Source organism: Oncorhynchus clarkii, chromosome 27 (genome assembly GCF_045791955.1).
Source record: "Oncorhynchus clarkii lewisi isolate Uvic-CL-2024 chromosome 27, UVic_Ocla_1.0, whole genome shotgun sequence".
Lineage (NCBI taxonomy): Eukaryota > Metazoa > Chordata > Actinopteri > Salmoniformes > Salmonidae > Oncorhynchus > Oncorhynchus clarkii.
The window spans coordinates 21,747,290-21,762,723 of NC_092173.1; the positions used below are offsets into that span (position 1 = coordinate 21,747,290).

General features: G+C 43.3%; 1 protein-coding gene across 3 annotated transcripts in view; it reads right to left on the bottom strand.

Annotated features, from left to right (window-relative positions):
• The window catches only part of LOC139386161 (zinc finger and BTB domain-containing protein 16-A-like), a 28,311-nt gene extending 13,598 nt beyond the window's left edge, over positions 1 to 14,713 (bottom strand). Inside the window, exons 1-5 of one of the 3 annotated variants that reach the window (XM_071131620.1) lie at positions 14,473 to 14,606; positions 13,940 to 14,053; positions 10,354 to 11,635; positions 5,722 to 5,822; positions 2,974 to 3,060 (exon numbers count right to left, since the gene is read on the bottom strand). In XM_071131620.1, coding sequence (XP_070987721.1) covers positions 2,974 to 3,060; positions 5,722 to 5,822; positions 10,354 to 11,540 — 1,375 coding nt within the window. In that variant the 5' untranslated portion in view covers positions 11,541 to 11,635; positions 13,940 to 14,053; positions 14,473 to 14,606. Of the gene's footprint in view, positions 1 to 2,973; positions 3,061 to 5,721; positions 5,823 to 10,353; positions 11,636 to 12,042; positions 12,151 to 13,939; positions 14,054 to 14,472 lie in introns of those variants that run through there. The other 2 variants (XM_071131621.1, XM_071131622.1) reach the window with 2 other exon arrangements.
• Between the last annotated feature and the right edge of the window lie 721 nt (positions 14,714 to 15,434).

A 15,434-nucleotide genomic window follows, 5' to 3' on the forward strand; every position in this document is an offset into this window, starting at 1 on the left:
TTTGGTCTATTTTCTCCTCTTAATTTTGCCTACTGTTCTAACTTGGTGGTGCACATGTAGCCTATAACCAGTTTTAGAGAAATGTAATCATTGAATATTGTAAGAGCTTTCATTGTCTGTTTATTTGCCCCCTTTATTTATCCTACAGTTCTGACTTGTGTACAGGGAGAACACTGTAAGAATGGCCCATGTTCTGAATTCTGTCGCTCTACATTTCAAAAGTGCTAAACAAATAGTTATATTGACTACGTCCGTCGTCGCTCGCTCAATAATGTCTTAATTGACATTACAGATTGCCTCTTATCTGCTTGTTGTCCCCTTATGCCATAGTTTGTACATCTTATTTGTCAGTAGAAACCACATTTGTTTAAACAAGTAAGCCATATCAGCTGTTTTTTTTAAAGCAGTGCATTATGCTGAATGAACTGTTTCGCTGCCAGATAAGGCTCCGCTGAAAGCCAGGTTTAGCAGTGGTATTGTGTTGGGACTGCTATACGGACCCTAACAGTTTGTGGGCACTGTTTGTCACAGTTATAGTGCAATTAATGTATTGTTTAGTGTTGTGTTGTGTAGTGGCTTTGCTGGCATGCATCCCACATTTGTTTTTTTGCCCCACCAAGATTTCCATGTTAAAATCGCCACTGGTTATGTGTACTGTAGACATTCAGCAGAGGAAGTGTTAACGTGTAGTTTAAGGGCAGCTGTTTGTAAGAACACACAAAGACAGCACTCTTAGGGCCTTCTCCTACAGGCATTTTGGCAGAATGGCTAGCCACTATCTTCTGCACCATATCCAGTCCATTTCTATGCTCTATGATTTGCTCAAATTCCTCGGTTTTTCCAAAACTGCTCAAACAAGATGACACCACAGAGAACTTTGCTAACATGGTCTGATGAAATAAAGTCATTGTTGGGTGAGAGGTTTTGAGACGGTTCCATTATTTTATTTTGGGCACTCACAAGTAGGTCAGAGGCAGAGCGAACGGAGACTGTGACAGAGAGGGCTGTGGTGGGGACTGAGTAAACAGCAGCACATGATGTTGTTTTCCTGGGAGTCCTTGCATCCAATGCCACCAACCCTCGCAACCAATGCCTTCAGGAACTCCCCCTTAACCAGCCCCTTCCACACGGTCTCACCCCCTTCCCATAACGCCAACCCACGGCCACTCGCCTCTGACATTCACATTGCCAAAACACACTCTCACTCACTGGAAATAAGCTAGGTTCTGCATTGCAGTCCCTGTAGTGTGATCGATATGAGAGCCAACAAGGTCTTTGTCAAGTAGGGGTGTCTTCCTTCTTGAGGAGGCTGGATCAGTAAACTAAAGGGCTACAGCTGCTAAGGTCTGACCTGTGATAATGTGCCAAGAGGAAACTTGTTTGGCTTACTGGCATACTGTCACATGGCGATATACAAAGCCATGGTAACAAGATTCATTCAGCCAATGATCTCAAAGGTTATAAACCTAGGATGTGTTGAAAGTATAATCAAAAGAGGACCATAGCGCTCTCCCAAAAGTTTGGTTGGTCTGTAAAACCCATGAATCCTTCTTCAGTGCATAGGTTACACACTGAAGAAGGTAAATAAGCAGAAATGTCAGAATATAAATATATATATATATATTTTAAGAAATAAGCTTTATGCAACATCTTTTTGAGTGCAGAAGTTGAAAGTATAAAAACACTTGAAGGATTATAATGTACAGTGAATGCATATTGTAAAAGAGAATGCCCACTGGAACTAAAACCACCAAACAGCTCAAATAAACCATACTATTCTGGTCAGAGCACAGCCTGTGAGTACAAAGTAGCAGTAAGAGGGTCATGTGTCACACCAGACCAAGCTGAGATGATGACAAAATGAGTGAGTAATGCCCTCCTGTACCCTGTACTAGATACGCTGCCAGGCCAACAACTGAGCCCTGGATGTTTACAACCTGAGGGAGAGGAGGCAGAAACTCGTTAACACCCCGCCATGTCTCCAGGTATTAACTATTCATACTGTGTGTGGCACCTGGAGTTACAGTTACATCCCAACGCTTCGGAGCGGGTTATCAGTTTTCTCTGACAGTAGCAGCAAAGGTGTGGATTCAGACACTCAGCGTGGATCGACTGTAGGGTTAGTTTAAGATCATTAAAGGTAGAGTTTGATTTAGATACTGTAATGACTAGGATTCAGGCACTGGGAGAGGGTCTTAATATTTGGAATATATACAGGCAGCTTTGACTTCAACTTCACTTGTATAACTTCAATAGGAGATACTCAGTCAGCTGATTAGAGGAGCGTCTAGCTATTTAGAACCATTGTGTTTCAGAATAGTTCACAGGCACTAATGTCCATTATCTTCTGAGCTGTAGAGGATAAATACTCAGTCTATCACCATGAGATCATTCCCAAACAAAATGTGTTGATTCAAGTTGTTGATGTGAGTCTGAGCAATAGAGTAAATACCCTCTCAGCTCCTCACGCACATAGCCTAGATGCATGGCATATCTATGAAAATATCATGTACTTGCAGTGTGGCCTAGGCGTGCCTGGTGTGTCAGGCTTGCCAGCCCTGTGGTAAATAGGCACGCACCCAGATGGGATGCCAGGAGATATAAGTGGGTGATATCTGAGAGGGCCTTCCCGTCCTCGTTGATCAATTATGGAGCAACATGACAGGGACAGTTTAACCCTGCCAGCACAATGACAAGAATGTTCATCCCCATAGCCATATATTTATTAAACTTTTTTGAATGAGCAGCAGGAGAGACAGAATACATTACAAATACGGACCTCAAACAGTATCCTGTCAATTGTAGCCTGCTTGTTTAAGGGCGGTGAATGAGTGTCTGTGAGTCATTGGGTACCTGCACGTTTTCATCCGTGAGCTATGTTTGCCTGTGGGTGTTACCTGTGTGTGTGTGTGTGTGTGTGTGTGTGTGTGTGTGTGTGTGTGTGTGTGTGTGTGTGTGTGTGTAAGACAGTACCTGTGTGTGTCTGTCTGTGGGCCTCCAGAGCATCTTCAGCAGAGAATGTAGCTCCACACTGATCACACACCAGGGCCTCAGCTCCAGCTGCAGGGGGAAATCACAGTCATGTGTCATCATCAAACGCTCAACATTTGGTGTACATTATTTTGTGAGATGTAAACATTCAAGTATACAGTATGAGAAAACAGCCAGCAACTTGTACAAAATTATTTGAATCATGCTGTAGAGGGTGCAACTGAATTTGAATTTATGGTTATGGCAATCAATCAACATCTGAATCTCAGATGGCTATAAAAGCTGCACTTTAATTTCAGAATCAAACCACATTTTTTATAGGTGAGAAAGCTGTTGGATTACAATCCATATCAAACCTTTAGCCAATGCAATGCTCTATTTAAAAGTCCCTAAGTACCCATTCTCTTCTGTAAACACTTTTGGTTGTTTACAGTTACATAAGGAGTCACACGCAGTACAAAAGAACAAAACCCAGTGGAAAAAACACAACTCTGGCCAAACAAAGGCACCAGACAGTGTTCCGCGGCCTCTCTCTTCCACAGTGAGGAGCTTAGCTGAAGAGTTGTATTTACCCTGTTATCATGCTCTGAACAGTGTGCAGCCTGTCTACCTGAGTTCCCACAAAAGGACTGGGTGTTCTGTGCACAGCAGACGCTCTGCTCTGAGCCCGCAGCATAGGCCTTTATCAGAAACCCTCCAGAGTCAACACTCCCTAGCCATCTCCCTCAGTAACACACAGCACCCTGCTCACCTTTAGAATGCCCTTGTCTGTTCCTATGAAGAGATCAGAGGAGACAAGAGCAATGACACCACTCAGCTATAGGAGATGCCAGTTGCTCTGACAAATAGTGATACTGCACACAGTGGGTGTGGGCGAGTACATACACACACACACACACACACACACACACACACACACACACACACACACACACACACACACACACACACACACACACACACACACACACACACACACACACACACTCTGAATATACACTCCCAGCTGTTTGGATGTGGGCTGGCTCTCGGTGAGATGTAAATCGGTTTCAGATCCATACTGGCCCAGGGCTTATTCACTGATCTATTTTCTGCTCAGCTGGCTTTAAATGAAGTTAAAATGACTCATTAAAACGCCCACAAGCTTTGGAAACTGGGAGCGCTACAGCCTAAATGTAGTCCTCTTTCAACTCTCCCCACCTCCCTGTACAGCTGCACTAGTCCCAGTGCTGTAGCTAGCTACAACCACCTCATCCACAGATTTCACCTCATTTCAGATCCTTGAACATTTTCGTGAAAACAAAACATTTCAGCATTCTATGTAGCCTTTACCTAAATGTATTGTGATGTACTGCAGGGCTGTCCTTGGCTGTGTTATGTTCTATGATAGTGTGTCCAATGTGTTACGTTCTGTGACAGTGTGTCCAGTGTGTTATGTTGTGCTGTTGGGAGATTGTGTGTGATTAGGGAAGAAGAGAACATTGTCTTGTGCCGTCAAAGGCATGGAGTGTGCTCTCATCCATAAACCATCAAACTGTCTCCAGACGCGGCTGCAATAGCCCTCCATCAAAACACTTTGTCTGGCATACCAAAATACGAGCCAGCATCGAGCTGAATACCAAATCAGCCCATTAGAGCTGTGGAGCACTGGCTCCTTAGCAACCAACAGAGGATCTAAAGGCTGCTATGGGCTATACGGCAACACACAATGACAATGAAATAAGATCAAACTCTCTTTCTTTGTACAATACAGAGGCTATATATTTTGTGTGTGAATACAAACCAGATGAAAGAAGGTTTCAGAAATCTATTTTGTAATGAAAGATCAAAGTATCTAAATGATGTGTAACAGGCCTATATAACACACACTATAGCCAGTATGTCTCATCAGGTCATACCGATGCAGACAGGATGAGTAAAGGAGAGTAGCCGTTTGTCAACTAGCAGAATGTGTCTACTACCTGATGCAGCTATTGTGTTCCCATCACGGAGTTCCAAACATGGAATTTCAAACTCATCATTAAATCTACACCTGGATTTAAAATATGTCTACTGTGAGGAGGTCAGGTAGTTTATGAGCACTGTTTGGAGAAAGGGAACCTCTCATCTGTCAGCCGTCTGTCATCTCCTAACACTTTTACAGATATCAGAGGAGAGGAAAGCCAGGGAGGTATAGCATTCCTTGTGTCTATTCTTCCTAACATCAGAGTGGAGTTTCTGTTTATATTTTAGTTTCATTTTTAGCCCCTCTCTCCGCCTTCTCCCCTCCCCTTCTCCTGCTCTATTTTGGATAAAGTGGCTGGGAGAGCAGCCAAGTCTGATTAAGTCGCAGTTTGGGTACAGTGTGTTCCTGGACACACATCTGCGAGCGAGCCATCACACACGCTTCGGAACACTGGCAGAACACCCAGGCCTGCCGGCAGCTGATGATGTCATCACTCAGAGGGACAGAGCTGGCGAGGAGCCAGACAGACTCTCCGAAAACACACACACACACAGACAGATACAACAGAGAGAAGACAAAGAGAAGACAGAGACCCTGAAGAACTGACACATACAGACAGGCGACAGACAGGAAGAAGCCTCTTTCCTTTAACACATATCTCATGTTCCTCCCTCTTCTAATATACGTGTGACATCATGAACTGGTGCATGTGAAAACAGCACAGTCCTGTTATGGGTATTGTAAATGGAATGTACTCTATTATTGGCATGATATGGCAGCGTTACCTGAGTGAGAGAGCATGTGCATCCTGAGCCGTACACTGTCCATGAAGTGTTTGCCACAAAACTCACAGCCGTGTTCCTTCTCTCCTTCACTGTGCAGCTTCCTGTGGGGAGAAAGGACTGGGATGAACCAATGACTGAGGTCACACAAATAGCAGACATTGGGCTCTAAAACGTTTTGGTGCTTTTCTCTGAAGTGTTTTCAAAAGGCAGAGGCATCATTGTCCTTGTAGAGAAAAGCATGTTTCATTCCATCATGAAAGCAACCCTCTCTTTGTACTGCTGCATCATTAGAGTTGAGAGGTCTCTAAGAGTTGTGAGTCACACAGTATCACACTGTACGAATGCAAAAGGAGAACAGACAATAGAAATTTCAGGGATAATTTTAGAAAGCACAATACAAATAAACGTGCTGACACCCACGTACACATACAGACAAAAACACAAACACCCACGTACACATACAGACAAAAACACAAACACCCACGTACACATACAGACAAAAACACAAACACCCACGTACACATACAGACAAAAACACAAACACCCACGTACACATACAGACCAAAACACAAACACCCACGTACACATACAGACAAAAACACAAACACCCACGTACACATACAGACCAAAACACAAACACCCACGTACACATACAGACAAAAACACAAACACCCACGTACACATACAGACAAAAACACAAACACCCACGTACACATACAGACCAAAACACAAACACCCACGTACACATACAGACAAAAACACAAACACCCACGTACACATACAGACCAAAACACAAACACCCACGTACACATACAGACCAAAACACAAACACCCACGTACACATACAGACAAAAACACAAACACCCACGTACACATACAGACCAAAACACAAACACCCACGTACACATACAGACCAAAACACAAACACCCACGTACACATACAGACAAAAACACAAACACCCACGTACACATACAGACAAAAACACAAACACCCACGTACACATACAGACCAAAACACAAACACCCACGTACACATACAGACAAAAACACAAACACCCACGTACACATACAGACAAAACCACAAACACCCACGTACACATACAGACCAAAACACAAACACCCACGTACACATACAGACAAAAACACAAACACCCACGTATACGTACACATAGACACAGACAAAAACACAAACACCCACGAGCAAAAAACACAAACACCCACATACACATACACATACAGACCCAGACAAAAACACAAACACCCACATACACATACAGACCCAGACAAAAAAACAAACACCCACGTACACATACACATACAGACAAAAACACAGACACACACATATACACATGCAAACCAGACAGGCAATCCTCTCATAACAAGTACAAAAAAAGGACTCGCCGCTCTGCCTGCAGCAAACCCCATCATATCATATCACACACGTTCAGTCATGCGAGGCATCATCTGTACTATTATCCTAATATTCCCCTCTGCAGCACAATGGCCAGACAGCAGTCCTCTAGACAGTTATAAACAGACCACAGTCAAAGGACAGATAATCTAATATATAGTACCAATAAAATATTATGTCAACAAAACTCTCTTCAATTAAATCAAGAACACCCACGACGTACATCAAAATAGAAAACAGAAAAGAGGATTTTCAACAGAAAACTAGAGAGATTCACTATAAACCAGACACCTCATACAATTCCTAGCTTTCTCCTTTAGATAATTCACTTAATCTCTCTCTCCCTGTTCTCTCCACTCAGAAATGTCAATGTGACTGAGGTGGATGATGCTCAGTGACCTGTCTCCTGACATTGACTAGCTTCATTACAACACCAGCAGTCACCAGAAGGACTGACTCCTCCAACCTTCAAACCTCTGCCTATATCCATGACTGAGCATTGGCTAGCTAACACACTGCTGGATGTTCTGTGTCATCAGGCTCATTCAAAACCCGGAGTGGCACAGGCCTGAAATGCCATCTGCGTGGGAGGAGAAAGGGTAGAGGTTGGTGCTCTGATACTGATGATGGCTTGGTTGATTGATTTAGTTATGGGACCTGTGCAACTGTCTGTAGACCTGTGGACCCCCCTCCCACCCCCTTTAAACCAACCTCTAGTTTAAACCCACCAACCTCTTTAAACCAACCAACCAACCTCTAGTGTAAACCCATCAACCTCTAGTCTAAACTCACCAACCTATTTAAACTCACCAACCTCTTTAAACTCACCAACCTTTATTCTAAACCCATCAACCTCTAGTCTAAACCCAACAACCTCTTTAAACCCACCAACCTTTTTAAACCCACCAACCTCTTTAAACTCACCATCCTCTTTAAACTCACCAACCTTTAGTTTAAACCCACCAACCTCTAGTTTAAACGTACCAACCTATTTAAATCCACAACCTCTGGTCTAAACCCAACAACCTCAATAAACGCACCAACCTCTAGTTTACACCCACCAACATCTAGTTTAAACCCACCAACCTCTATAAACTCACCGAACTCTAGTCTAAACCCACCAACCTCTATTCTAAACCCATCAACCTGTAGTCTAAACCCACCAGCCTCCAGTTTAAACCCACCAACCTCTAGTCTAAACCCACCAACCGATTTAAACCCACCAACCTCTTTAAACCCACCAACCTCTTTAAACCCAACCTCTTTAAACTGACCAACGTATAGTCTAACCCACCAACATCTTTAAACCCACCAACCTCTTTAAATCTACCAACATCTAGTTTAAACCCACCAAACAATTTAAACCCACCAACCTCTATTCTAAACCCGTCAACCTGTAGTCTAAACCCACCAACCTCCAGTTTAAACCCACCAACCTCTAGTCTAAACGCACTAACCTCTAGTCTAAACCCACCAACCTCTTTAAACCCACCAAACTCTTTAAACCCACCAACTTCAAGTCTAAAATCACCAACCTTTTTAAACTGACCAACCTCTAGTCTAACCCACCAACATCTTTAAACCCACCAACCTCTTTAAATACACCAACCTCTTTATCCCACCAACCTTTAGTCTAAAATCACCATCCTCTTTAACCCACCAACCTCTAGTCTAAAATCACAATCCTCTTTAAATACACCAACCTCTTTAAATACACCAACCTATTTAAACTAACCAACCTATAGTCTAACCCACCAACCTCTAGTCTAAAATCACCAACCTCTTTAAATACATCAACCTATTTAAACTGACTAACCTATAGTCTAACCCACCAAACTCTTTAAACCCACCAACCTCTTTAAATACACCAACCTCTTTAAATCCACCAACCTCTTTAAATCCACCAACTCTAGTCTAAAATCACCATCCTCTTTAAACCAACCAACCTCTAGTTTAAACCCACCAAGCTCTAGTTTAAACCCACCAATCTCTAGTTGTCACGTCCTGACCTTAGTTCCTTGTTTATGTCTCTGTTTAAGTTTGGTCATGGCGTGAGTTGGGGTGGGCAGTCTATGTTTTGTATTTCTATGTTTTGTATTTCTGTGTTTGGCCTGGTATGGTTCCCAATCAGAGGCAGCTGTCGATCGTTGTCTCTGATTGAGAACCATACTTAGGCAGCCTGTTTTTCCCACTATGGGTTGTGGGGAGTTGTTTTCTGTACTTGTGTTTTCCATACAGAACTGTTTCGGGTTTTAATTTATTTATCTTGTTCTTTTGTATTCTGTGTTCAGTTTATTAAATATATTATGGACACTTACCACGCTGCGCATTGGTCCGATATTTCATACTCCTCGTCAGAGGAAGAAGAAAACCGTTACACTAGTCCAGACCCACAAACCTATTTAAACCCTCAGCCACTGGTTAAACCATCAACCCGTGGCGTCTACCTTCACATGCTGAGAAGCCTTTAGATCTCTGTACAGGCAAGCTACTCTCCTTCCTCCCTCCTCACTAATGCAAAGGAATGCATACCAAATGCACTCAGAGACAGTTTTAAGTACGAGGCACATCTAATAAAAAATTATCTTACAGAATTGCGAAAATGTTTGCAACTTTGTAAACAGCTTCATTATGCCACACCATGTCTGCTAAGCTGCCAACAAAGACCTATTTCATACCTCTTATGAAATCCTTCTATTCAGGCACAAGAGCAGGTGTCTTTTTTAAACATATTTAACATATTTAATATCATTGCTCCCAGCTCTTTCCTTTGAAGTCTTTTAATGTGTTAAAAGTTAATTAAGACCAAAAAAAAAACGGCAACCTTTAAATTAGAAGTTGTACACTACAATTTATCTCTTCCTTCACATCCTAACAAAACAATTAACCATTTAGCATGGCGACTCCAGACTCACCACACACACACACATACACACTCCACATCCCTCCGTCTGTCTCTCACAGACCTCCTAGTGTATAGTGACCAGACAGAACACTTTGTGGGTGAAGAGGTGACATAAGCGAATTGCAATTTACTTTGATTACCAGCATTTACTAAATTATCACAACATTATAATAATTTGCATTCTGCTAAAATAAATGCTGTTTCACTCTCCAACAAAAGACCTCCTTCAATAATACCTAGATATCCATTATACCTGTATACCCCTAGAAATATAACAGTGAGTGGTGTATGCAGTCAGCTAAACTCTGTGCTCTACCTGTGTTGCTCCATGACCTCTCTGTCGTGCAGCTGGAGACCACAGTCCCCACTGTTCTGAGTCTGACTCTGGCCCTCCCGCCTCATCCCTGCTGCAAACTGTCCCAGCCTGCTGAGGATCTCCCTGTGGAGCAGGCCCTGGTTCAGGAGCCCCCCATAGGCCCTCAAGTCCAGGGACATGGCCAGGGAAGGGGCCACCGACATGGGCATAGGCAGCCCCACCTCCCCTATGTGGTTGGAGGGCATGGAGGAGTAGAGGGAGGCCAGGTGTTTCTCAGCCAGCCCAGGGAAACTGTCCAGAGGAGAGTTGTTCCTCACTATGCCCCCCTCATCTTGGCCCGAGTGCTGCTCTCTAGCAGATGTGATGACACTGCCTCTTTGGGGGGTCCCCGGGCCCTCTTCTCTTGGCTGGTCCGACTCACAGCCCCCCTCCCCTCCGTTGTTGGACCGGCCATTGGCTTCATCCACCTGCATGTTATTGTCCTCTGTCTTTATCCTCTTAGCCAGAGGCAGGAAGGGCTCCTGGGCTCCATTGAGGCTGTACTGCAGTGGAGACTGACCCAGGCCCTCCAGACTAACCCCTCCATCTTGTGTTGGGCTGGCTACAGGGAGCCCCATAGGTAGTCCCCCTGGCCCAGAGGGACTCCTGTCAGTCATGTGGTACAGTGCCAGGTGGTGCAGGGCGGTGGGGTTGATACCACCCTCCTGCATGGAATGCTTCTTGGAGATTAGCATGTTCCTCCAGTGCCTTGCCCTGCTTTGTTCACTCTCTCCAGACCCGTGGTTCCTCCCACTCAGACTCAGGTGGTCCTGCTTCTCCTCTGACTGGATGGTCTCCAGGACCTTGAGGCACTGCTCCTCCAGGTACTCGATCTCCAGGATCTCAGCGGCATACAGCAGGTCATCCAGGTCCTCGGCCGTGGCCTGCAGGGAGGCCGTGTAGGCATACTCCAGGATCTGCTGGAAGGTCTTGGGGGAGAGGAAATCGAGTGCGTAGCGCAGGCTGCTGCGGTGGAATAAAATCTCAAACATCTTGCTGGTGCAGGCCAGGACGGTGCGGTGGGCCGGGAACTCCTGGCCATCCACCGTGATGATTACGTCACACAGCGTTCCCGACAGACGCATATGATTGGCCCTGTGCAGGAGCGTGGCGGGGAGGGTGGGGTTGTGGAGCTGGAGAACACCCATCTTAGTCAGATGATCCTTACAGCCTCAGACCCTCTCTGAGCCCACGCATGAGGTGTGTTCTATCCCACCTGCTTTCCTTCAGTGTGTCTATAAGTCTAGATAGAGGAGAAACCACATGAAATATTACATCTCAGACCATGGTAATGAAGAATGGTCTGGTTGATTGCCATGGTGTTTGTAAAAACATTAGAATTATGTTGTGTCAATATCTTGCATGTTCCACAATTGTAGAGGGAAAAGTAATAATACTTTAGCACTGGATGACCAAATGTCAGGGACTGGGCTAAAATGTTGATATTGTATAGTAATATGTCACTATAAGGAAATACACTGGAAGCAAACACAGGGGATTTATAGGCTCCCCAAATCCAGCAATGCCCCATGAGGTCTGTTTGAGACTGGTTACATATGCCTACATGCCATAGGCTGCTAGCAGACATTATGCCTCGATTACACCTACAGCTTAATTGCGCAAAATAGTATACAAAAGTTAAACATGCACCTTCTGCTACCATTTCTGTCGAAAGTATGCACCAAACAGAATGCACTGCAACTGCCTCTGCAACGTAATGCTGTAAGGCAAAAGTAACACTCCATTGGAAATGAATGTACTTCTGGTGTTCCCGAAATGCAAACCCTGTCGGTGTGATCGAGAAATTAGCACTGCTGGCTGATATACAGTACCAGTCAAAAGTTTGGACACACCTACTCATTCAAGAGTTTGTTTATATTTTTACTTTCTACATTGTAGAATAATAGTGAAGACATCAAAACTATGAAATAACACATATGGAATCATGTAGTAACCAAAAAAGTGTTAAACAAATCAAATGATATATTTATTTTAGATTCTTTAAAGTAGCCACCCTTTGCCTTAATGACAGCTTTGCACACTCTTGGCATTCTCTCAACCAACTTCATGAGGAATGCTTTTCCAACAGTCTTGAAGGAGTTCCCACTTGTTGGTTGCTTTTCCTTCACTCTGCGGTCCAACTCATTCCAAACCATCTCAAATGGGTTGAGGTCAGGTGATTGTGGAGGCCAGGTCATCTGATGCAGCACTCCGTCACTCTCCTTCTTGGACAAAAAGCCCTTACACAGCTTGGAGGTGTTTTTGGGGTCATTGTCCTGTTGAAAAACAAATGATAGTCCCACTAAGCGAAACCAGATGGGATTTTGTATCGCTGCAGAAGGCTGTGGTAGCCATGCTGGTTAATTGTGCCTTGAATTCTAATTAAATCACAGACAGCGTCACCAGCAAAGCTCCCCCACACCATCACACCTCCTTCTCCATATTTCATGGTGGGAACCACACATGTGGAGATCATCCGTTCACCTACTCTGCGTCTCACAAAGACACGGCGGTTGGAAACAAAATTTTGACTCATCAGACCAAAGACCAAAATGTTGACATCAGACCACCTGTCTAATGTCCATTGCTCGTGTTTCTTGGCCAAATCAAGTCTCTTCTTCTTATTGGTGTCCTTTAGTAGTGGTTTCTATGCAGCAATTCGACCATGAAGGCCTGATTCACACAGTCTCCTCTGAACAGTTGATGTTGAGATGTGTCTGTTACTTGAACTCTGTGAAGCATTTATTTTGGCTGCAATCTGAGTTGCAGTTATTTCTAATGAACTTTTCCTCTGCGGCAGTTGTAACTCTGGGTCTTCCTTTCCAGTGGCGGTCCTCATGAGAGACAGTTTCATCATAGCGCTTAATGGTTTTTGCAACTACACTTGATGACACTTTCAAAGTTTTGGACATTTTCCAGATTGACTGACCTTCATGTCTTATAAAGTACTGGTGTTTCTCTTTTCTTATTTGTGCTGTTCTTGACCTAATATTAACTTGGTCTTTTACCAAATAGGGCTATGTTCTGTATACCACCCCGACCTTGTCACAACACAACTGATTGGCCCAAATACATTAAAGAAAGAAATTCAACTAATTAACTTTTAACAAGGCACACTTGTTAATTGGAATGCATTCCGTGTAACTATCTTATGAAGCTGGTTGAGAGAATGCCAAGAGTGTGCAAAGCTGTCATCAAGGCAAAAGGTGGCTACTTTGAAGAATCTCAAGTATAAAATATATTTTGATTTGTTTAACACTGTTTATGTTACTACATGATTCCATATGTGTTATTTCATAGTTTTGATGTCTTCACTATTATTCTACAATGTAGAAAATAGTACAAATAAAGTAAAGCCCTTGAATGAGTAGGTGTGTCCAAACTTTTGACTGGTACTGTGTATCGAGATATGGTATCATTTTGCGCAGACACTGTCGGTGTGATCAAGGCTTAATGTTTTTAGCGGTGGCCACTCTTAAACCAATATAGCTCATATAAATAAATGCTACAACAAATAGTTACATGATTATTGGTTGTATTTTCTGACCTTCAGTGACCACTGACCCATATCCACTTGATGGGTAATGCTGAAACTCAGCCTGGGTAGTTCAGCAACAGAGCGCATCAGGTGCAAACGGAGCTTTGATGGAATCACGAATTCCTACCCCAAAACACCAGCATTTAAAATGATATAGTCACTAAATCTCTAAACATGAAATAATTCACTATCGCCATAATGTTAAACTGTATAGGAACAACATATAGCCCGGGCGCACCGCACATCACGGCTCAGTCACGTCTCTCTCTGTCTGATCGTACCGCGAGCATACTAAGCAGTCAAGTTTTTAAATCCCTGTTACACTAACTGCGGAGAAACTTTAGGCTCAATAACATTTTCGGAAATGCGAACACGTATACAATAACACAAAGGGAATGCCATTTAGTAAATATGTCAACTAATAATTTAACATTGTCCATGAATTGCAAATAGGTTGAATAATAGCTATTTCAGAAAGTATATTCGAATCACCTGTGCAATGGCAGTATTCTTGCAATATTTTTCACTATAATTCCCCTTACCTTAGTGGCCTGTTATGTCCTCACTTAGCCGGTTGATTGCTTTAACATTCAGGCAACATAATGGCAAGGCAATTCACAGAACCCGCTCCAAACTCATCCACACTCCAAGTAGGCAAATCATCACCCAGGCGACGTCACAGCTTTGAATGATTGTCCTCTGTTCCCGGTTCTATCAAGGCTGGAAAGAGAGACATCTACAGGGCAACAGTCCTCACAACCTAGGTTTTGTGCAGGGTGAATAAAAGTCAGTAGTCTTTAGATCCAGATGCAATTGAACCCAATTTGTTCAATTAACCATTATTAATCACTTACTGAAATAGTATAAATTCAGATTTTAAAAATACTGGTAGATCTGCCTGGGTGATATGGATCTGACCTTGGCTCATTACAATTCTATTAGTCACTCTAGTCTAGAGAGAGGAGCAACAGGAGTCACTAGCTCAGGGACTCTGGGAATACAGCAACAGCAACATATTATTATACTCTGTTACCATCTAACATTCTCCCACTTCTTCACCTAATCTAGAATGTAATAATTTAATACCTTCATCAAGGAGTCATATTACTTTATCATCAAGGACATTGATATAAGCTGGCAAAAAAATACTACACTTGTAAATTGTCATTTCATGCCACCTAGTGCTCACACTTATATACTATATCCACAAACAAGATGGGGGAATAAGGCAGACTAATATAATGAGATAAAACAAGGATTTGCCATGAAAACAATGGTAAACAGCGTGAGGTTCCAAAACCTTGTTTTATTTTGTAAATGGGTTAGTATTCAGACTGTACACCGCTGAGAGCAGAACGGTCCACTGGGTTTGACCCAATAAGAACAAGAGGCTCCAAAGACAAGGGACAGGATGGGAGGATGACAACAGCAGAGGGTTGTATTGTACAGGTTATGGCATGACTGTTCTATGCCACTGAAACACCGAGGGGAATGATTGTTTACA